This window comes from Mus pahari, chromosome 2 (genome assembly GCF_900095145.1).
Source record: "Mus pahari chromosome 2, PAHARI_EIJ_v1.1, whole genome shotgun sequence".
Lineage (NCBI taxonomy): Eukaryota > Metazoa > Chordata > Mammalia > Rodentia > Muridae > Mus > Mus pahari.
The window spans coordinates 41,780,568-41,804,817 of NC_034591.1; the positions used below are offsets into that span (position 1 = coordinate 41,780,568).

The window sequence follows — 24,250 nt, forward strand, 5'->3', positions numbered from 1 at the left end:
GGGCCTTTCCCCCTTGATCACTAATTGAGAAAATACCTTACAGCTGGATCTCATATAGGCATTTCCTCAACTGAAGCTCCTTTCTCTGTGATAACTCCAGATGTTTCAAGTTGACACAAAACTAGCCAGTACAGTTACAATAATGTTTTAAATATTATTGAGCCATAATAGTAACTTAGCCAGAAGACCTCAAGCTATGAAAGAGAATCTTCCATTTAAATGGTTTTCTTTTGTTTGGCTGTTCAACTCTCACAGACTCCGTTATAGAGTGGTTGTCCAGCATGAGTGAGAATTTTCTTCTTCTCAAATCAAATGAGAAGGTCTCAGGAAAGGGAAAAATGATGTGAAGAAGCCGAACTTTATTCCAGACAATTCACCATAGAGGGTCTACATTACCCCACTGAACTTTATTCATGAATTCCCTGAGTGTCTATTTTCTTTCACTAAAGACTGCTAGTTGTGAAAGAGAATCTTCTAGTTTCCCCTTTGATGTCATAGAGGCTGAATGTGTTAGTTTTCTGAACAATAAAAAGATTCTAAAATATATTTTTAAAGACTAATAGTTCATAAATTGGCTGAAACAAAAGATAGCACACAATTCTTGAAATAATGTATGTGAAGCTCTCAAACTATGTAAGAGAAGATGATTGGCTCTTTGGACAAAATAGGCAAGAACAAAGTCATTGCTGCTCTTAGGCAAACACTGATTTCAAAATGTCAAAGAGCAATCTTACCACTGTGAAATTAATACCAGGGCCCCTCTGGCAAACAAGGTCTGTCCCACAAGCAGGTGTTATATGGCAACACTTTAAAAAGTCATTTGCTATTTGCAAACATAGCAGCCACTATAAAAACTATCCATCAAACTGTGATCCTTCTAGATTGCAAGCTGATGGCAGAAAATCCATGAATAACATGAGCCACTGAGACCCTAAGGGATGGAAATATTAGTTAATAAGTAATCCAGTTTCCGGGTCAGAAGAAATTGTTTCTTATACCTCTTGAATTGGCACTCAAGCCAAAAGAAAAAAAGAAATAAAGAAAACACTCAGATACAAAATCATAATCAATCACACACACATTTGGGGGGGTACTTTCACCAGGATATTACACATATTATGTACTTTCATCTCATTTCTAAAGAAAACAATCCATCCTTCAAACATGCCTCCAGGAATTGATTTGTGCCCAGATGAAGTTGTTTGTATTTTAATTAGTTTAGTGGTTGATACACAGTAATGGACCCAGCATCTGGATTCCTCAGCAGACATGACGGTTTTGGACTTCACTACATCTACACGGGCTCCAGTCATTCTACTTCTCATACCTGGAAACTTGTGACTTTCCATCACAGAACAGCAAAGGAGTGGGCATGAGGTTGAACACTGCATTCATCCTAATATCAACACTTTCTTCCTTTGGAATGAAAAATCCCTTCTGTGTGCATCACTCCTGTCTCCTTTCTCAGTGTTCATGGAAAACAGTTTTGTAAGCCATGATGGTCCTAGGGATATTGCCCATGACACATTTATTGTGTGAATGTGTATATATATATATATATATATATATATATATATATATATATATATATATATATATATATATTCTTAATATTAGATAAGCAGGAAAAACAAAAACCATACGAATAAAACTAGAAGTCTACCAATGGAGAGTTCAAAACTATGTAAAAACTTTGAACTTTTGCGATCTCTCAGTTGTTAATTTTTTTGTAAAGAAAAGTCAAATGGTGAAATTAAATGGCTATAGATAAAATTTTATTTATAATATGTTATGTGTAAAAATTACCAACACTTTCTAGCCTATAAAAACACCAAAAATGGTAAGATTAGTAGACTAACAAATGGATGATTGATTCATGCATATGTATATACAGACATATATTCATACATAGATAAATGGGAAATAAATATATACAGATTCACTTGAGTTCTTTGCTTGTACCATTTGGACCCTTGAATATGTAAGGGAGATGAATGAATCCAGGGACTTTACCCATAGTTGAAACTGAAGTCTTTGGTAACCAGAATTTAAATATGTCGGATTGTGGCATATGTGGCTGCATGTGCTAGGCAAAGTGCTCCTGACATATGCAGAACCAAGGTTATAGTGAAGCAATTGGATGCGACTTGAATGAATGCAGCTAGAAACGCTTCTAACTTGTTACCAGCTTGCTTTTGAATCAGTGTTTATACTGAAATGTTCAGAATTTTTTTTTTACTGAACACCACATTCAGTTACACAGCCCCACATGTAGTCTTAAATTTTTATAACCCCCAGAGCCTGTTATATAGCCACATATGTGATCACATCACGTGGTTTGAAAAGTTGGGCAATAAGCAATGCAGTATGGACATTCTGTTGGAGGAATTTGAACTATGGAGGATTACCTGGACTGCTGGTCACCCACAAACACTAAGAATGAGTTACTGGAGAATCAAAGCACTAAACAGAGTCCCAATGGGGCCCTCAAATGCACTAGGGTCAGTATCCAGTCTGTCACTATCACTGGCCCATCCTTAGCCCGTTTCTCTGCAATTCTCATCTTTCATGCAAAATGTTTTCCACAAGATCCATGTTAATAAGGGGGATCATTTCCCATTCTCTCCCAGGAATAAACACTTAGACCTCTAGTATTAAATAAGAGAAAATGCATGCACTCTCCTAATATACAGCAAGAGGCTGCTTCATGCTAGGAAGACATAAAGTCCAACAGCTCCCTCTCTGATGACTTTATTTTATGAGGAATGAAAAATAAAGAGAAAATGTCAGACTGGAGACACACACAGTTCAGTGAAGACACCAGCTGACTAGCATGGGAAATGTCCTTGGTTCCATCCCAGGTACCACAGACAAGGCTGAAAACATAAATACTATGTCATCTGTGGATAAGAAGTATGAAAGTTATCAAATGAGAAGTTGCTGTGGAACATAGAGAATGGAACAGGAATTCTGTGGACAAGGTGGATAGGAAAGAGCTTTTGGAATGAAGACATTGAATTGCCACCTAGTGAATGATCTGGGGCTGCACGCAAAGCAGAGAGCTAAAGGGCCAGTGTGTCCACGGGACAAGGAGGGTGGCGGCGGCTGGGATAAAGTAGACAGGAACTAGGCGGTCATTGTTTTACCATAATCTGGAGACAAAGAGGCTGCGTTTCAATTTGCTTTAGTGTTCAACTGCATTAGATAGCTGAGATAAAGTTCCAAACGGCTGGCATCTGTTTTAAAAGCACGGCTCTATTCCATGCATTGTAGTGAGGTGACTGTGGAAAGTGTAGATCAGTTCCTCTGTCCATTGGTAAACGGTCAAGTAGAAGGTGAGTAAAGAGACCTAAATGGGTTTCTAAATGTCTTAGGCACAAGTGAAAAGAGTAAGATGTGGCTCTAATAGTGGCAGGTTCAATCCATATTAGAAGAAGAAATCTAGTGGGATCAGGATGGGGAAGTTCTGCTTAACTATAGAAGGCAAACTATGAAAACTGATTTGAGAACTGGCAAAGGACGTGGGGAACAGAAGAGTTCCGTGCTGTCTAGTTTAAGACTTCATGGGCTCATAGGCATCCGTATTTAAAAATAATAAGTCCAGGCTACTGAGGGTAGGAGTCTCCTGTATGAAAAAGTCATCCGGTGAGGTTATGAGAGTAAATTGGGGTATCTTTTACCTAAAACCAGTCTTAAGATGTGGGATTAATTGAAATAACACAAGGACAGGTCTATATGAAGAAGACAAGAAGATTTCAAACTGAGGTATAAATTATACCAAACTTTAGGAGTCAGACAAAGGGAAAGAAGCCAGAAAAGAGGAAAAAGTGGGACCGAGTGAGGTAAGACAGTGATGAACACTCAAGCAAAGGGCAAAGTGTTTTTGAGAACAGCCAGCGTCTCACACGCAAGCACCAGACTGGGTAAGGTTGTCATGAGAAATGGCCATCGGTTGTCACAAGTGAAGGTTAATGGGAAACCTGCAAGGCTTGTTTTTTTAAAATGACTGGGGCTGATGAAAACCCAGTGGTGTGATGCCCTACTTTTCCTGTTTAAATTTCACCCCCCGTCCAATGCTGAAAAATTAAGTGGAAAAGTGTGCTATCCAGACTATAAATTCCAGCACGCAAATATTGACTATTAAATAAATGTTAGAAAAAAACCTATGCCACATGATATAAAAGGGAAATTGAAGAGCTTTCATGACATCATTGGACTTTAAATATGTTCTAATCTGAGAGGTTTCTAAATGTATCATCCTTTTCTACAAGGTTGAAAGGTATTTTTGTGAGTTTGTATTCACAATTTCCCACTTACTAGTTTGACACCTTGCATATTTTAGTCATGAACTAGAAATGGAAGTATTTCCCAAGTATCATTTGACCTAAAGCAAAAAGAAAAAAAAAAAAAAAAAAGAAGAACTAATTATACCAGGAAGAAGTGTGACTTATGGCAATTCTTTTTCCTCTCACCCAGGTATGGCGACATGGTACCAAAAACCATCGCAGGGAAGATTTTTGGGTCCATCTGCTCACTGAGCGGAGTCTTGGTCATTGCACTCCCCGTGCCTGTGATCGTGTCTAACTTCAGTCGGATCTACCACCAAAACCAACGAGCAGACAAACGAAGGGCACAAAAGGTAGGTGCTGAACTCTGTGACAGCAAGCGTTACCATCTACCACTTTTTATAATAAGCTACAAAATCCTTGCCACTCATTCAATACTGGACTAATGATGAAAAGACTGTAGCATCTCAGCATCTTAAAACAAGGGATTGGGTTTTAGCCGGTGAGAAAGGATGCTGATCATGATCATGCTACTGGTCCATTACCGGTCTAGACATGGAGAGTCCCTGCGAGTTGCACCTCTCCAGTCACAGACTGGATGACTTGTACTCTGTCTCACACAGCCTCTCTTGAAGTGACCCAAGACTCTGGCACCTGTGCTGCATTAGCCAAAGATGGTCACACAGGCCCAGTTAGATTAACCACGGGCAGGGAATGTCCACAATGAGATCAGAGGTAGAAAGCAAGAAGAAATTGTGAAGAGTGCTAATAACCATTTATTCATACATATATGCTTAAGAGTTATTATTAAAGTCCTATTTTGAGATCTGATTCATTTAGTTCTTATTCCTTAGAAATCAGGCTGCTTCCAGTCAAAAGGGGAGGGGGCTGCTAACAAGAACCAAGAGGTGTATCTCAGCTATTTTGCTCAAGTCAGAGAGGAAGTAGGAAAATCCTGAGCATTTGGACTTAGGTTGTGGAGGGAGTTTGTTTTTGTTCCTGTTTTTGTTTTTTACCTAGCCCAGTAGTTTCCTGTGTCTCTGCACTTTGTGTCAATTACTTAATCCCACCATATACTTATGTGTAAAATGGAGAAATAATAAGATTATGATAATATGCAAAAGTATATAAATCTGTAAGCTTATAAATCTGTTGACTTATAATGACATTAGCAACATTTACTAATTCCTGATGACTTATTTTAGACAAGGCAATGGTATAAGGTCCAAGAAAATGATTTATACAGTCTTTGCCAAACTCTAGGATTTGGTTGCCATCATTCTTGCCAATAAATGGGTGGGAATCCTAAAGTTTCCAGCAATCAAGCCATCCTAAGACCATGTTAACTAATAAGATCAAGAGCAAGGATTCAGTGTAAGCCAGTCTGAGTGGGGGAGGGGTAGAACTCAGTTATTTGTGTTCTGTGTCCAATAAGAACATCTGGTGTGTACCTTGGTGTCCTTTGTTAGCCCCCTTCTATTGGAGCCCTCTAGAGACTTACTGAGAAGATAGCACGCAAATCCGCATTAGAATCTAATTTTAATAAAACACTTAACAGTGGTGTTGCCTGCTTCTCTGACAAACTGGATGAGTGTGAGTTCACGTGCCTTCCTCATTCTGATAGTCACCTTGATAGTCAGGGCCCTTTGCTTAGAAATCACTGTGGAAATCTTTCTTGATGCTTCCTCTGTATTTACAGAGCGCTGCATTTCCAGTATGTTTCATGCCCATTGAATATTTCTCCTTTCCAGAAAGCATTCTTCTTTTTTGTAAATGCCAAAACTCCACTCATGGCTATGTTTCACTGGGTGTACAGACTAGATAATTCCATGCATCTGCAAGACATCATAAGCAACTTACTGGAGTTCACTACTAGCCTTGTGGCTGGTCCCATCATGGAGTTTAAACACGGTTGTCATCACATGTAGAACCAATAAAGTAGAAACCCTTATATGGTTGGTAGCCCTTGGATAATTTCAGTGATTCCATATAAGTACAGGCATGTTCCACAGAGATTTCCTCTATGATCAATGTCAGAGAGCTTTTTGCTCCAGCTTGTTCAGCTTTGGACTGCTTGCTTTAAGGAAACCCCCATTGGTGAACAATCATCTAGGTTCAAATTACTATCCATAGCAGTAATAAATATTTTAGACATTTACGCATATTATTAATAATCTAATAGTCTAGAAATGTTCAGAAAGAGGATGTAGGAAAGGAAGAAAGGAAGAAGACAGGCAGGCACGCTCTGTCATTCGCTTCTCTTGCAGGATGCATTTGGACAAGCAGAGCTGTAAGGACTGATTTCAGGCTCCTTGATAAGGGACCTTTCATGTGGCTCTGGCAACACATGGCACTCAGAGACACTGACTGAAATAGCAGTTATCCTCCAAGAAGATTAACTCCTACGTTTACCTGTCGCCATTCTATGCCTTTTGTTGGTGTAAGAACTACTTACAGAAAAACAGTCTGAAGCACAAATATGATTTTTATTAGATATTTTCTTTATTTACATTTCAAATGCTAGCCCCTTTCCTGGTTTTTCCCTCTGAAAATCCCCTATCCCCTCCTCCTCCCCCTGTTCACCAAGCCACCCATTCATTCCTGCTTCCCTGCCCTGGCATTCCCCTACACTGGGGCATAGAACCTTCTTAGGACCAAATGCCTCTCCTCCCATTGATGACCAACTAGGCCATCCTCTTCTACATATGCAGCTGGAGCCATAGGTCCCTCCATGTGTACTCTTTGGTTGGTGGTTTAGTCCCTGGGAGCTCTGTGGGTACTGGTTAGTTCATATTGTTGTTCCTTCTGTGGGGATTCAAGCTCCTTCAGCTCCTTTGGTCATTTCTCTAGCTCCTCCTGTGTCCTTATTACTTTTGGAAAATCTTTAGAAAATGGGAATTTCTTAAAAGCCAGCAGCCTAAATCTGCAACAAGCTAAATGAAAGCACATAAGTGTGCTCTCTGCAGAGTCTGCCCTGTACCTTCATGGGCTCACTGGTACTCACTCACAGGTTACCTTGTGAGCATTCATATTTGATGTACAAGATGCTGCACATTGCTAACAAACATGTTGAAACTCCCTGATGGGATGAGCTACAAATCTATAAAAGTGCTTAGAAGCATTTGTGCCTAGATAAACTTGAAATCCAAAATTAAGTAGATGTGATGTTATAAAGTACAATAATTGAAAAGTGGACTTCATGTATGATTTTTTATTTTCAAATTATATTTATATCCTAAAGGTCTACCATGTCATACTGAGTTGTATATGTGACTATTAAAGAAATTGACTTAATAAAGCTAGATAAAATAACCTAATATAATTTTTCAATAAACATCCTATGATCAATAAACTGAGCATAATCACAAGAACAAAATGTATAGTAAAAAAAATACATTATCACATAGTTTTTCCAACTTTCTAGGACATTAAAATTAAAACAGACTAAACTTCCATTATACTAAGATGATTTGTATTAATCTGGGTCTGGAGACTGAATGATTCAGTAGGTATCACAGTTACTAAAAAAGACAACCAATAATTCAACCACGCAAGCAGTCTTTCAGTAAAAATTCAATAAAAAACAACACTTAAATGGACCAAGTAAAATAATATTATGAAGTAGTTATTTTCTGTACTTAGGTCTGTAGCTGACTCCAGCCTAAAGCAAGGGGGAAAACATACATTGTGTGTAAGAGATTTCCTGTCGGTACTGTCAAGGGATTGCCCTTCTTGACTCTTCCATACACCAAGCCCTCTTTCTGCTTGTCCTACATATCTACATCTTTAAAGCAAATGCACCATTGACTCCACTCTTCTCAAGCCTTTACTTAAGACTTGGGACTGAAGACAGGCATAAAATGTGACATCTCACCTACTGCAACTACTGGCCGTTGCATCTTACTAGACTCATTTTGCATCCAGACATTCAAGGATCATTTATTGACTAGATTTTATTTGCCAGAAGTAAATCTTAATGGGTAGAAGGCCAGATCATAAGGGTGATATTTTGAAACAGGGGGCTACTCTGTTTTAATAAATGAATAAGACTACATAGTCATCTGCCTATGCAATGCTAACTTGACCGTACCACGTAACAAAGATAAGTATAACTTAATAAAACCAAAGCAACTGCCTTCATCCAGGGTTTCTAGAATGCCATGGATGATTTTAATATGACATCATAATCATAATCACTTGAAGGCTATGTCATTATTTCAGTTTTACAGAGGCTTTGTTTGTGATCACAGATCTCTTGGTTAAATCCCAAGACCAGAAAACTTTAGCATTTTTTAAATATATATGTATTTACACACAATATATACAAATATTTCAACATATTAAATGAGTGTGTTTATATGCATACATATGTATATATTATAAGTTTATACTTTAATTTCCATATATATTAGAATGCTAATATACACTATATATTATATATATACATATTTCTCTTATGGCCACTTACATGTTTCAGTACTTGTCTCTCTTAGCTGTGAGTCCTTTTGTTGACTGTTTATTTCACTCATCCACTTTACTGAGCGAAATCCCAGCCCTGTACCTGCCAATGCTGCCCTCCAGGGATTACCCACACTTCAGAGCTGGGCACAGCACTCAGTCTCAGACACTGTCTTCCACTTTCTTGGGTTGCTCTGGCTTGTTTCATTTCTAGGGCAGCTATTTTCCTTAGCAAATGGAAACAATCCAACAAACTCCTTCAGACCTTCAAAACTGACAAAGCTTCGTCTCCTGCATCCACATGGACCATTTGAGCATTAAATGAATGAAACAGCCTGCAGTGTAGTGTCTGGAACACATGGTTTAGGCAGGGAGTATGGGGGCCAATATTTAAGCAGTGATGAATTATCTCAGTTTAGGAAGAAGAGAGACATTCTCAAGATCCCTAGGTTGCCTAGGATACTTTCATTTCTCTAAAGTATTGAAAATATTTCTTGATTCAGTAACACTATGGTTCAAAACATTTACTAAAACCTCATCCTAATTTGCATTCTCACTACTGGCATTTTGCCACTGCAAGAAGCTGCTATTTTCTACAAGATACAAGCAAGGGACCGAAAGGACTATTCTCTCTTAACCTCTCATTACACAGCAAGTATCGCCACGGCTGTCACACTGAGTAAGGTCATAAGAAAAGTGAGTTTCTGAAGTAACTTTGTAAAATAATCTCCTTCAATTACCTGCTGGAACCAAAGCTATAATCACAGATGGTAAAGGCTAGATTTCAACAGGTATTTGATATGGCACTCCACAGGATGAGCTAAGCCAATTAACTCACGGTGTTACAGCAAACTGAAAGAAAAGTCATGGCTGAAATTAAGACAGGTGGACGGGTGCTTCTTTTGCTAATACAGTACAGGGTTTAACAAAAATGGCTGCTCTGCCTTTAAAACAATTATTTTACAAATTAGAACTCTATATGTATTACAAGTTGCTACCATGTATAGACTTCCTATTATGTGATGAAAGATAGGTCACTGTCCTGTTCTGGATAGACAGTGATTTTGGTTGTGGCTTATGGCTCAAAGAAAGAAATCAGTATTACTCAATATTGCTGCCTAATGCTGAGAGAATGACATGGGAGAGAGAAGTAACTATGACATGGGAAATGTAATAGACAAGGTAGTGGGGAGTGGAAGGAGATGGGGGGGNGGGCGGGAGGGGAAAGGAACAAAAATCCAAAGGATGGACAGGGAGGGGTGTGAAACAGCCAAAGAGCAAGAGAGAGAAGGTGGCCCAAATAAGGCAATGAGTGTTTGAGGCACTTAAAGGATTGGAAGCACAATAAGCACTTTCTGGAAATCAATAGGTAAATTGCTTGTTTGTAAAAGATTAAGGCCATTCTAGGTAATTTCCCAACATGCTTGTCATTGCTGTTGTTTTGTTGAGTCTGGACTGAAATGCTAGCACTGCCTGAAGCTTGGGAAGATAAAAGTCTCTTTCCTACCATCCAACTTAATTCTCCAGCGCTGGCTCAATATGTTCAGTGATCTCAGCATTTCACTGACAACGGAAGTGAAATCTGTCGATTGTCCACATTAAACACAAAGGATCTTGATACAGTACATGATTTTTTTTAAATGGAATCGACACGCAGAAAAGCATAAGCTTGGGGGTGAAGAAAGAAAGATTAGACCCGAAGCCATGATGATAAATGACATTCTAGTGCACGAGACTGTTCAGCACTGCTCTCCGAGAAGTAGATGTGAAGGGAAATTTTCATAAAACCTACATACACACATACCCTTTGATGCAAAAATAAGTCTACTTCCAAAGGCTACTTTAAAGTTCTGACTGGTGACATATCCCTGTGATCCCATCACGTAACAAATGGCTATAGGAGGCTAAGGAAGACAGTGACAGCCATAGGCCAGCTTCAGCTGTTTAGTATATTTGGGTCCAACCTAGGTTACATAAGAGCCTGCCCCAAAGCAGCAACAAATAAGAGTTAATTGTGGTGAACTATGATGTAACCCCAGCTTTATAGGAGCCTGAAGCAAGATCACTAGTTTAAGGCTAACTTACTCTACTTAACAAAACCCTTTCTCAAAAGCATTAAAACAGTGACTGAAAAGATGGATCAGCAGTTAGTGCTTGCTGTTCTTCCACAGGACTGGAGTTCAATTCCTACCATTCCAACCAAGTGGCTCAAAACCACCTGGAATTTCAGCTCCAGTGAATTCGACATAATTAGATTATTTCGCTCCTCCTCTTTCCTCCTTCCAACTCCTTCCATGTGCCCTCCCTCCAACCTCTCAGTCAAACAAACCCCCTAAATGTCCCGTGTTCCCTGTCAAATTTCAAAGCAGAAAAGCCTGGGGATGTAAATCAGCAGTAGAGAATCAGCCCCACATGCAGAAAACCTCATGGCTTCAATCCTCAGTACTTAAGAAAATCAATGAATCAATAGTTGACTAAAAAAACCATGCTTCCTTTGTACAGTGGCATATCACATAGCCATATAATTTGTTGTAGTCTCTGCATGGGCTCTTGGATAATGCTCCCAGATGTAGACATTAAATAAACTGAAGAAGAATGTGAGCTGTGTTCATCCAGCTGTATTATGATATGTGTGTGCACATCTCGGGCTTCTGACAAGAGATGGAGCAGCCACTGGCTACATAGCATATGCCAGAGCATGGGCCAGAGTACTTTCCTTGTGTGTGTCTTTGTAACATTAGTATTATTTTTCATAGGCACGCATTCCCTTTCTATTTTTAGAATGGAATTTTTTTTCATTTTTATTTTTATTGTTTTTTTTTTTTTTTTTAGATTTTACACTAAAGAGTATTCTGGAACTTGAGCCTCAAGGTAGCATGGATATGATTTTCTCATAAAGGGAATGGTGGGCTTCTTAAAGTAAGTTTGTAAGATGCTTCCTGGACAAATCATCCCAGGTGCTTTGGTGCATAAGCTTTTTCACCAGGAGCCATAAATAGTGGTCCCCAGAAGGTGCAAGGTGGGAAGGCAGGCTCCTGCCTTGATGGTCAGAAGGTAGCAATGTAGCAGGGAAGTGTAAAGAGAAGCTAAGCTAGAAAGCCAGTCAACCAGTTGCTGCTCTGGGGAATACTGCACTGATGATAACATTGAAACGAACCAACTGAACGAGCGTCTGAAATTCTCCGAACAGAAGAGCAGTCTATAGGAAATACTTTGAAAGTTTAAATAATCTTATATGCCCATATAAGATTATTTATTATTTGTCAGGGTAGACACACTGCTTTCTTTATCTCAACAGAGTCAAGACTGAAATAGAAACCAGATGAATATATCTTTGTATAGACTCGTGGGGACAAATTACCTAAACTCAGGGATTTTGAGATTCTGTAGTACTCAGCATGGGCTCCACTTTGGTCAACTCAGCAGCATCCTTGTAGAGAAAAATATTAGGGATGGTCTACACATGCTCTCTGAATAGTGAATTTAGAAAGGGAGAGGGAGTGAGGAAGAGGGGCAATGGGAAGGAAGGGAGGGAGGGAAGGAGGGAGGGAGGGATGTGTGAAGAACAAGGGAAGAAAGGACAAATGTAGAAGGAAAGAAGTAGAAATGAAGGGCAGGGGAGAGTAGAGAATGATAAGCTAATCTGATAGAGGAGGGAGGAGAATTCACAACTGAGTCCTGGAAACATGTTACTAATTTACAAAAAGAAACCAGTGACATGAACAAGAATTGACAGGTACTTTGCTGGGCCTGTGGTTTCTACTTCACTAAGTTTCCTCAGATACCAGAAACTGTAAATGCAAGTCAAGTGATACTGTTATTTCACTCCTGACAAAACTGAACGAATAACACAGCGATGTGATGTATGGCGTGCACATCTACATATATCATATACACAGTAACAAATAATAGTCTTTTCAAAGAGTTTATCCTCTGACTTATAGACGGGATTCATTAGTGCTCACGGGATGTTTGTTTTTTGCTTTTTTTTCTCTCTCTCCTGTAGAAAGCCAGGCTGGCCAGGATACGGGCAGCCAAAAGCGGGAGCGCAAATGCCTACATGCAGAGCAAGCGGAATGGGCTACTGAGCAACCAGCTGCAGGTACAGCCAAGCCCGTCACCATCACTTCTTTGTAACCACGGGCTCATCAGCATGATAGTGATTCAGTTCCAGTTAACCATATGATTTTATTGGGAGTGATTATGAAAATGACTACTGGAACAATAAAGTGTCATCTTTGTAACTTTCCACCATACGTTCTAGTTGCCAATAACAGCTTAGAAACTGAAGGAGCATCTAAGAGACAGAGCTGGTGGTTATGACTACACTTTCCCAGAATGAATTCCAGCTCCTACTTGTCTACAGTGTCAACCTGTCCACTGTGATAAAAGATTCCCAATTATTCAAATGCTTAATTATTTTTATTTCAAAATTACACATGTACAGTTTGATAGGGGGTCAAGGGGGAGGCATGATATCTTCCTCTACTTCTGATGGAGAAAGAATAGAATTCAGTAAGAGTTACAAAGGTCACAGGGTCAAAGCAGAACTTGGTCAACTCTTAGTATTAGCGACTTGAATTTCCAATTCGAGGAGGTGTAAGCTTAAAAGACCAAATGGAAATGTACCCGCTGATCACTCAGACTTAATTATACATTTGTCTATTTTTAGTTAGCAAGTGCCACCAGTTAATCTCAGAAAACAGGCCAGGTAGCTCTGCGCACATGTGTAGCCCAGATTCTCATAGTCTGCAAATTAAAGAGAAAGTTCTGTGTCTTCCCCCTGTTCCAGTCCTCAGAGGATGAACCGGCCTTCGTAAGCAAATCTGGATCCAGCTTTGAGACCCAGCACCACCACCTGCTTCACTGCCTGGAGAAAACCACGGTAAGAAGACAGCAGGGCAGGTTTGCAGCCTCGTGACTGAGAGCACTTCTGTTTGCGTCTGTGCAAAGCATCCAATTTCCAGGCAGAAATTGATCCTCTGCATCCCAAGAAAATAGGCAGAAAAGCAAGGTTACAGAAAGTTTCACAACAATAGAAATGACTTGGTAACAATTCAACTTGGAAGGTGCTATACTGATGGTACATGTTCCGCTCTAAGTGCCTGCCTTAACTCCGTTCCAAGACACCATGAAAGAAAGTTATCTTCCAATAAAATTGAATAAAATATTGTTTTTTTCTCCAGTTATAAAATGATTTAAACAGGAAAGACAATCAATTTCAAGTGTCTCTGCATCTAAAAAAGACAGGCTATCAAAGCTGTAACAAAAAGGAAAGAGGGATCAGAAGAAAAAGCACAGATCTCTATTACCCACAGGTGTAATGAATAGAGAGATAGAGATTTGAAAATGATCTCTTTAGGGCAATAAAATGATACTTGGTCACAGAGTGTCCCTAGATACAGAGAAACCTCCTCACTTGCATGTAACCAGTGGGAATTATTCCACCCCAAAGTTAACTCATTATTAAGCTAGCCGCCCATGGCCATCATGGTTTGTGACCACAGAGCAGAACAAAGCATCTTTTATGTGTGAATCGGGTCCGCTCACTCACCAGTGATACAGTATAGTCTGAATTCTAACACGTCTCCCACCAACTTGTTTGTCAGAGAGTCATTCAGCAAATGGATAATCACTTGCCTGCCCTGTACCCACCAGATCCACAGGACTGTGAAATCAGGATGCACACCAAGACCATCAAGCCTCTGTTGATAGGACAAATCAGGAACAATGGAGATAACTGGGTAGGGAACAGGGTAGTGAGCCCTGTAAGCGAGGATGGGTCCACAGTGTGGGCCGATGAGGATCCATGAGTAGGCAGGCTCGGGAAAGTCTTCCTGGGCATCTCTCAGTTCTTTGGGGGTTTGGAAGATACAGATGAGTTTGGAATTAGTCAGGCAAAGACAGAGGGGCAGCTCAGGGTCCCATTTAAAAGATGATGTAAGTGAAGGAAGAGAGCAGACAAGCAGGTGAGGAGACAGTAGAGGAATCCTAAGGTCCCCAGAAGGTACATGACGACTCCAAGAGAAAGACATAGTCAGGGGCTGTGCTGTCAGGGTGATTATCTCACAATAAGTGGGAAATTTTAGAGATTTAACTGGGACAGCTCCATTATTATATTTAAATTTTAAATAGCATTGTACCTGTACTTCTGATGTTATTGCTAGAGAACACTTTAAAATTATGTGATAGATTAAAGATAGATTGATTTATGCCTCTCATGTCTTTTCCACTATTTTACCACTGAAGAATATTTCTTAATAAAAAGAGAAGTGGTTTTAGCCCCAAGAAATGCAATTTAGTTTGAGCTACTCAGAAAATATTTACAGTAACCAGAAGTAGACCACCTTCTTTGATTCCAATCCCTAATGAGATAAGTTGGATTGGCTTGTGTTGTAAATGGTATCATGTGTGTCACATGTGCATGGTAAGAGAAAACCCCAGATTATGACTTCTTTGTGCAAGAAAATTAACACAAAATTCTGTCACCTAATCATTGTTCTCTGGACTCCAGACAGTAGAATGTTGAATTCTACATGCTTCAAAATGCTACCCTCAGCAAAGCAAGGACAAATGAGTAACGAAATCAATCTGTTTCCCATTAGGCCATGAATTGCTTCAATTGTTTTACTAATATTTTAGGATGAGAGATGGTTAAGTTAAATTCAAAATGTGCGAAGTCTGCCATTATAAGGCCATTTCTACACACACGCAGATAAAAATCATAATTGAAGTCATTCTCCAGTAATTCGGGCTAAGGAACGTTTGATCTTATATTTCTGAGGCAGAATTCTTCTGTAGGCATTTCAGGAGATAATTCTTTACTATTTTTACATTAAATTTTATATTGTGGTCTTTAAACTGTGGTAAGTGAAATGACACACCATGCTGTTTGTCTCTGACAGAAGAGTTAGGAAAATAGAGGTGATGAGCCACAGAGATAAGAGGCCACAAAACCTTGGAACTAATCTCTTGTGAGATATTTCCCCAATATGGACATATAATCCATTCTTTATTAATAAGCAATAGTTTTATGTATATTGAGAATTTTAGGGTGGCATCGAAAGAAATGGAAATGTCTGAGGTTTCTCAATTTCTAATTAAATTATTTCTGTGTCACATGAAGGTATTTGTTAATATATAGTAGGTACTCTAATTTAGGACATCCTGTTACAGTAATCTATTTTTATGTTTAGTCATAACAAGGTCACTATGAGCCTATAAATTCCCTGTGGATATTTTTATATTCATTTAAGAGTTTTGTTTCTTTAGTTGTAACATTCTAATTTTATGCTTAAGTTAATGAACAATTTTTTAATTTTTTTTTAAAAATTGTCCTGTAAATAAGCACTGAATCAGCTCATACATCTCCATCTCCAGATCTACTTAGGAAGACTTTTCCTCAAAAAAGTTCCCTAAAGGAATTTTGATTTTGATATTTTAGTCTTTCCTTGACCTGTTGGATCAAGTCTAACCTGAATCTTTGTGTATTTTTAAGTTATAAAATAATGGCATTTAATCTCTTTTAAGTTACAAAAGCCTTTATCTGCCTCTCTCACATTTCCTTACGACTCTCCCACAGAACCATGAGTTTGTGGATGAACAAGTCTTTGAAGAAAGCTGCATGGAAGTTGCCACCGTCAATCGCCCGTCAAGTCACAGTCCCTCTCTCTCCTCACAACAAGGAGTCACCAGCACTTGCTGCACACGGAGACACAAAAAGACTTTCCGAATTCCTAATGCCAATGTGTCGGGAAGTCATAGAGGCAGTGTGCAAGAACTCAGTACAATTCAGATCAGATGTGTGGAGAGAACTCCACTGTCCAACAGGTACCTGGGGTTGATCTGTACTGTGTAAATGCCTGTCCTGGTTCATAGACTATGTCCACTGCCATCACGGTGCAACCAACGTGGCCTTTAATCCTAGTTCCAAGGAAACAAGGGAAAACTGACAAAGCAAAAATGAGGGTATTTGTTAGTGGTCAAAAGATGCATGAGGAAATGGCTCATTGGATAAATTGATTGTCATAGAAGCCTAAAGACTTCTAAAGCCTAAAGAACCCAAATTCTCTAGACTCCACATAGAGCCAGCCATACATTGCAGTTGTATATAATCCCATGACTCAGGAGGCAAAGACAGGGAATCCTGCAAATACACTGGGGATGGGTAGTCAGCTGGAGTTGGTGAGTCAGCTAGGACCCTTTCTCCATCCATGGCATGGAGAGCAATCAGGAACGCAGCCACCTCCCTGCGCTTCCTTCTTCCTGTGCCATGAGAAGTTTGTGATAAGTCTGTCACTTGTAGAAAACGTCAGACCTCAGACACTTAGAGCTTAGTCTTTGAGTTTCTTAGCATACGGCTTATCATTTAGTAGGAGCTTTCAGGAAATTGTAACTTTTCAAAACAACACCATCCCTGAGATTTTATAGCTTTAGGTGTTACAAAAATCTCCATGGGATGACATTACATGCTGAAGCCTCTCAAAGTCTCTGCCAGAAGAAACTATTTCCCTTTTTATCTAAGCCCTGTTGTTTATATATATATATTTTTTTTATAGAACATACATTGAGATACAGTTGATTCAACTAGGTTGAGCAGGATCTTAGGAATGTGAGTCATGTTAATAAACTGATATAAACATTTATGATAACATATTAAGGTGGTTTCAAATGTGGTATTGCTTATGTATTTTAAATATTTTTAGTAGTAAAATATGAATTCTTCAGTTACATGAAAAACAACTTAAAATTAATAACTTACTTGTTCAAAACTACTTTTCTCCCTCATTAGCCGATCCAGCTTAAATGCCAAAATGGAAGAGTGTGTTAAACTAAACTGTGAACAGCCTTACGTGACCACAGCAATAATAAGCATCCCAACACCTCCAGTAACCACCCCAGAAGGCGACGACAGGCCCGAGTCTCCTGAGTATGCGGGAGGAAATATCGTCAGGGTGTCTGCCTTGTAAGACAATTGCCGCAGGTCTGAGAGAATTTGAGCCCTGACTATGGAAAGAATCTAAAGGAAAAGAAAGAAGAAATAATAGCCCCTTTTTTGCATACTTAGACAGCAAGGCGAGAAGTTTGGCGATGAAACAAAAATCAAGATTTCAGAGTTGAAGATGTGAATCAAACCACCAAAAGGCATTTCTAGACAGCGTTCGACCTATCCACAGAGGGTAACTCTGTGGCCCTTTGACTTTGTGGATGAGCACAATGAAATGCCATTTATTGATGCCTCTTATGATCAGAACTCTTTTTTAATAAAACAAATAAAATGAATCTTTGAACATGATATACCGGTTGAATGCAAAACAAAAAAAATTATGGAAAACATTTTGATAAAAATTTTTCCTGTTAAAAACCATGAACATTGGCTCTGGTGAAGATTACTATTGATGAAAAATTCATACGATCCATTTGTGTGGACTGAAGGAAGCCATCCCAATGCATGCTAGAATTCTTTGGAGCAGTGATCTCAGTTTCCTTATGTTGTCTTCAGAATAGGCATGACAAACTATACCTGTAGAAAGGGGAAATTTCTGTGCACTTACAATGAACTGATTGTCCATGTTCTATGGTGGGCTGTGCAAATAAACTCCTTTAAGCACTGCAGTGTTTCTCAAGGGGATGCATACTAGTAAATCTAAAGTGTTCGGATAGTTCAGTATTAATTATTGTTTAACCTTGCACCTAGTCATTGTTATAACTGCAATAATTCATTCTATATCTGTTGTAGCAGGAATCAGGATTTTTTTTTTTGGACTTTCCATTTATTCATAGATCCAGTGAGAGCCACATTCATAGAAAACCTCCTGGTGTGGCTGGGTTTTAGCTGACTTTTTAATCCAAAACTATTGTGTCATAAATGTTTTTGGTAGTATTCTTTGGTCCAGTGTATTTCTGTGACCCCGTGCATTATCTGTCCCTGGATCTCTTTAGTGTCTTTCTACTGAGCTTACCCACTAATGACAGGATTAGTGTCTACTGTAGTAATAAAACAAAAGTTCCCTGCCTTTGTATTTCTCAACCAGTTATTATAAGATTGTCATCAGTCCCCTTGATAACAAGTAGAGTAAAGGAGTTGACATGAAATATCTCCAGTGTTTTCACTATTTGTAGAAAACCCAGACCCTGCAAACACCCATATGTGTTTTATGAGAGGAGTTAAATGGTACTTAAAGAAAAATCATAGGATGGATGATTTCAGAATCTAACTCAATGTATTAATTATTTTGCTTCAGATCTTCAATACATATTGAGAACAACTGAAATGCAGAGGAAAACTAAAGTGCTTTGTGTAGCATGAGAGCATGCTTCTAATGCCATCCAAGAAAGCAACAATGTGTCTCAAAAGATTCTAGTGTATCACAAGGCACAAAGTTCTCTGCAAAATCGGGAAGAAGGAGTATGATGATGCAAAGTCGACCACTGTGTACATTTAAGTGAAAAGTCTTGCTACCTTTTCACCCTTGAATATCCGCAGATGTGTCTGCACGTGACAATGTAAAAATAAAAAAAAAAAGTTTTATGTCAAATGAAAAGTTTTGTTCATTCCAAGCCACCACTGTAAGAACGAAAGCTAAGTTTCTATACATGAAAAGGAATTAATAATTAGTCCTCTGTCATAGAGATTTTGAAATGCTTTTCACAATTTACCATAAGAAAATGAATTAATCCAAACATTTTCAGGTAAAGCCAGAAATGGTTACTTCCCATTTATAGAATAGCTTCTAGGACAGTGCTAGGCACACAGTAGATCTTCATCAGAGCTGAGTGACAGGAGAAAGGCCTCAGCTGACCCTCGGGAAGGACCTGGCTTTACTCCTAGTGTGTCTTTGAAAAAGTTACTAATATTCCTGAGACGTGAATATTAACAATTCTATTAACACCTGCCTGTTGTCACTTTATGCTTCTAGAGCAAATATATAGTGAAGCGTCTTTGATGGCACTTATTAAAAAGTCTTTTAAAGTAAGTACAATCAGGAACATTTACCATCTTTTGATTCCCAATAAGAAATTCTATTCTCATGTTCTTAATAGGACATGAAACAACATAGACTTGGCTTATTTCGGTTGATTCTTATTCTTCCTGCTTTGGTTTGTCGTTTATCGCAAATTATTAATTTCTTAAGATTTTCAGAAATGAAATTTTAAAAAATAATCTTTTGGATGTTTTAGGTGATTTAAAAATATGCTGTGTTGGTGGTGAATGACTATTGATGACTGTGTTAAGTGCAACTGTACTGTAAGTGAAATGTAATTATTTCTGTGTATCATATGGAGTAACTAAGGTCATTGTTTTTGACAATTTTGTTTGAAATTCATATATCTTATTTCAAAGGATAGCATAATACCTGCATTATGCTGGAAAAAAATAGACCTTTGGAGAATACTTAAATAAAACATGTGCATGCTTGAACAGGACAACATGGTTGACTATGGCCTTTTTTTCCTTAGATGTAATCCCTTTCCTAAAGATGTGTCACACTAATAATAAATCTAAAAGGACCCTGTGGCTCATGCGGACTAAAAGAACTCAAAACTTCACTGTAATGTAGACTGGAGACGACAATAGCTTTTCTCCATCAGTGGGATGCCAGAAAGATAGATCATGGAATGGGGAAACCACTTAGAAAGTCCAGACTGTGAGCTAGACATACTCTTATCACCGTTGCTTGTATCAAGCAAAGTGAAGCTCGGAAATTGCAGTCCTGCTCAAAGCTTGGTTCAATTCTTAGTAATAATAGAGGGATCTGTGCTAAGAAAATGGGCAATTTGAATGCCTATGTGTCTGTACATAGATGATAAATGAGAGACATAGATATATATAGATAGATAGATAGAGATAGATAGATAGATAGATAGATAGATAGATAGATAGATAGATAGATAGATAGACAGATAGGCAGGCAGGCAGATAAATAGATGATAGAGATAGATGATGATAGATGATAAATAAACAGATACTAGTTTTGTTTTAAGATATATTGCAATTGTTCTACATTTTAATTAAAACATTGCTGGATCAGTACCTCCTTTCCTTTCCTCTCATGATCCCCTCTCATTTCACTCCTTCTAATGTTTCCCATCCCCCCTCAAATTGAGAGCCTCTTTTTTTATTGTTGCTACACTCATATATGGGAAAATACAATAGACAGAGTCCATTTTTGTTCTTTGTGTATATGTGGCTTCGGGGATAACCCTTATGTATATAGATAACCAATCAGGAAGCTCATCTATCACTGTTCAAAACATATGCATGTACTGATAGCCTTTTCACTGTCCTGGAAGAGACAAAAGGGGGAAGTTACATTTTAAAAAATTATAAGGAAAAGAGACAAGCCATACAAAGACTACTTTTCACTCTTTCTGTATATTATCTTTTTAGTTGTACAGTTTCCATATTTTCGGTAATTGTTTTTCATAATAGTCTGTGACTTGCTGAGGTATCGGTCTTGCCTTTAAAAAGCTCCTTGTACCCCTCTCTTTCCTTCACTTTAGTCACAACAATAACTTGGAAATAGCCTCTGGGGAGTTTCTCTCATGTCTACCAGCAACATCGCTCAAAAGAATCAAAATAGTTCTTGATATCAAACACATGAGTCCTCCGAGTCTCATAAGATAGACAAGCCCTCTTCCTGAAAGAGTTATTGAAGCGTTTGCTTGGTTAACTCACAGGTGTAAAGGCGGTTATTGCACTGTGTAAACCTGAACAGAATTTTCAATATGATTGTGTAGATGTGCCATTTTTTATTGAAAATAAGAATTTAAATTATTTCTATCTCACCTAGTTGCATTTAGGAGAGTAAAATTTTTCTTATAGTATTATTATGTTCTATTTCTAAGTAATTAATATTTCAAACAACAACATAGCTATATTTATAGCAAAGACTTTCCCATAATAATAATGTTTTGTTTTGGACTGCTCACCTTACATATCCTTGCCTTCTTCGTTCCCTAGTCATTTCTTCTGTTTTTATCTATAGAAATTCACTAGGCATATACTATTCATTTTGCTTATAACTCAGTTCCTGGAATTCTTATCATAAGCGGGACACCGTGTTAAGCATCAAGAGAAATAAGGATTGAGAAATGAGACCAACAGAACTTAATGGTGTTGTTGGAGGTTCTTTGTCACATAATGTTATATCCAATTTTTTTTTAACTTTTCTTTCATTTTAGTTTTAAATTTTATTTTTTAATCTTACAGTTTTTGCATATGTATCATGCATTCTGCTTTTGTGTTTTTATGGGATTCCTAACAAGTATGTCTCTGACTCTGCATCTCTTTCTTGTGCCTTTTCTTGGACTCTTGTCCTCCTGTTTATTTCTTTTGTCTGATGTTGATATATTTTATTTTATTCTTTAGATGCCTATTCATTTTCTAGTGAAAGACATTAAAGGGATAGATCTGGTTGGGAGAGGAAGTGAGAAGGAGGATAGGAGGAAGACTCTAATCAGAATATATTGTAGGAAAAAGAAATATATTGTCAATTAAAGAAACAAAAAATAGTAGATCAAGTTTCTTCAAGAACTTACACAGTGCCAATGAATGGAGGCACTCTGTGTCCTCCTGAAACTCAAAAGCCTACACTGCAAGTTCCCTGTCTGCCAGGATCATTCACTATTATGCCTCCGTCTCCCAAAGGGAGTTTCCTGAAAAGCACTATCTAAATATATTGTTCTTCAAATTATTTTCTCAAATTATCCCAGCATGCTATTGAAATCTCTATGTAAACAATGATTCTCTTTCTACCAAGGGCCAGAAGTAAACACGTGTATTCCTACTTACTCAGAGAAATCAAATCCAAAAGAGAGACAGAACTCATTACTGTGGTTTAATCATCGGGAAAAGGAAAATGCCTATCTCACAAAATTCTCCCCCACATTTCTTATCACAGTTTCTGAGAATGTGAGAAGAAGTTAATAGATTTATTTTTCTTTTCTCCAAGGAGAATTATGAATCTCTGCACCACACCTCAAATTAGTTTGTGTAATTAATCTTATGGAAATATCTGAGATGGTAGGACATCTAAAAAGAAAGTTCTAACCAGAGACTCATGAAAAAGATGGATCCAGATGGGCTATGGCAGCCCAAAGCCTGGGGAGAGCTGACAGAGCATGTGGCATGAGCTGAACCAAAGAGGCAGAGGGAGATTTGGAAGAATGCTAGACTACACAGTATAGGGCTTGGGCGCCCACTAAGGGGTGATAGGATAGCATTCTCTGGCTCTACTTTAGTTGATGAACCAGCATCTTTTTTAATTTAATTTAATTTTTTTTTTTACTTATTCACTGCTCCCTCCCAGTCAATTCCTCTCCCAGTCCTTCTTCCATCACCCCCTCCCTTTCTCCTCTGATTGGATGTTCCCCTTAGGTATACCCTACCACCACCATGGCACTTCAAATCTTTGCAAAGCTAGGAACTTCCTCTCCCACTGAAAGCAGACAAGACAGTCCAGCTAGTAGAACTTCTCCCACAAACAGGCAATAGCTTTAGGGATAGACCCCATTCCAGTTGTGAGGACCCACATGAGGACCAAGCTGCACATTTGCTACATATGTTTGGGGAGGCCTAGGTCCAGCCCTTATAGATGTTCTTTGGTTGGTGGTTCATGCTCTGAAAGTTCCAAGGGTCCAGGTTAGTTGACTCTGTTGATCTTTTTGTGGAGTTCCTACCCCCTTCAAGACAGCAATCCTTCCTCTTATTCTTCCATAAGAGTCCCCAAGCTCCACCCACTGTTGGAACCATCATTTTTAACATTTGGTTTCAGTCTATTCAATTGCTTTGTCAGGATTGTAATTCAGAATACCAAAAGGCATTTTACCTATTATCAGTTTTCAGTGGTTATTCTTTAAGAATCTATGACCATGCACAACAGAGAATAAGAACCTAATGTAACATAATAAGAAGCAAGTCCTAAGAAGTGAAGTGCAAAGGAGATGTGAGACTTAAGATTGAAAGAACTTTGTATTGGGTTAAAGAATTGCTCAAATTTTCCTATCAAAACACCTTCTCTAGCAGATAGAATATTATTTATCAGAATATAGCAAAAATAAGATAAAATATTACATCATCCTAGTAAGAAATCAATGCACAAATCTTCAAACTCAACCCCTAACACACTCAGCATGCAACTTTTTAAATTGATTCATAGGGAGCTCCAACTAATGATGACTACTAAACTTGAAAATGCAAAAACAAGGAGTCTGCCCTCTAGTCCAACCCACTAGTAACCACGTTAAAACATTTTCTGTATAGAAAATTGTCAGAACGGAAAAATAGCAAGTCTGGGAGTCCCTGACTGAAAAATGTAACATTTTAAATTAAAAACATAGCATTCTGTAAAACTGTTCTATTGTTTATAAATATTGTGATGTGGTATCTTCTTCTAAACTCAATTATCAAAGGCAGACCATCAACTTTTCTTTCCTTTTTCTCAATCCAGAAATATTCCTCACTTTATGAAGATATGTGGCCATGAACAGCTTCTGGATTCACC

At 38.3% G+C, this 24,250-nt stretch overlaps 1 protein-coding gene across 1 annotated transcript in view; it reads left to right on the top strand.

Moving 5' to 3' along the window:
• Kcnd2 (potassium voltage-gated channel subfamily D member 2) overlaps positions 1-20,171 on the top strand; it is a 498,015-nt gene extending 477,844 nt beyond the window's left edge. The window contains exons 2-6 of the mRNA XM_021190190.2: positions 4,477-4,639; positions 12,751-12,846; positions 13,537-13,629; positions 16,327-16,574; positions 17,536-20,171. Of these exons, the coding sequence (XP_021045849.1) occupies positions 4,477-4,639; positions 12,751-12,846; positions 13,537-13,629; positions 16,327-16,574; positions 17,536-17,713 (778 nt within the window). The 3' untranslated portion in view covers positions 17,714-20,171. The remainder of the gene's footprint in view (positions 1-4,476; positions 4,640-12,750; positions 12,847-13,536; positions 13,630-16,326; positions 16,575-17,535) is intronic.
• Positions 20,172-24,250: the final 4,079 nt, after the last annotated feature.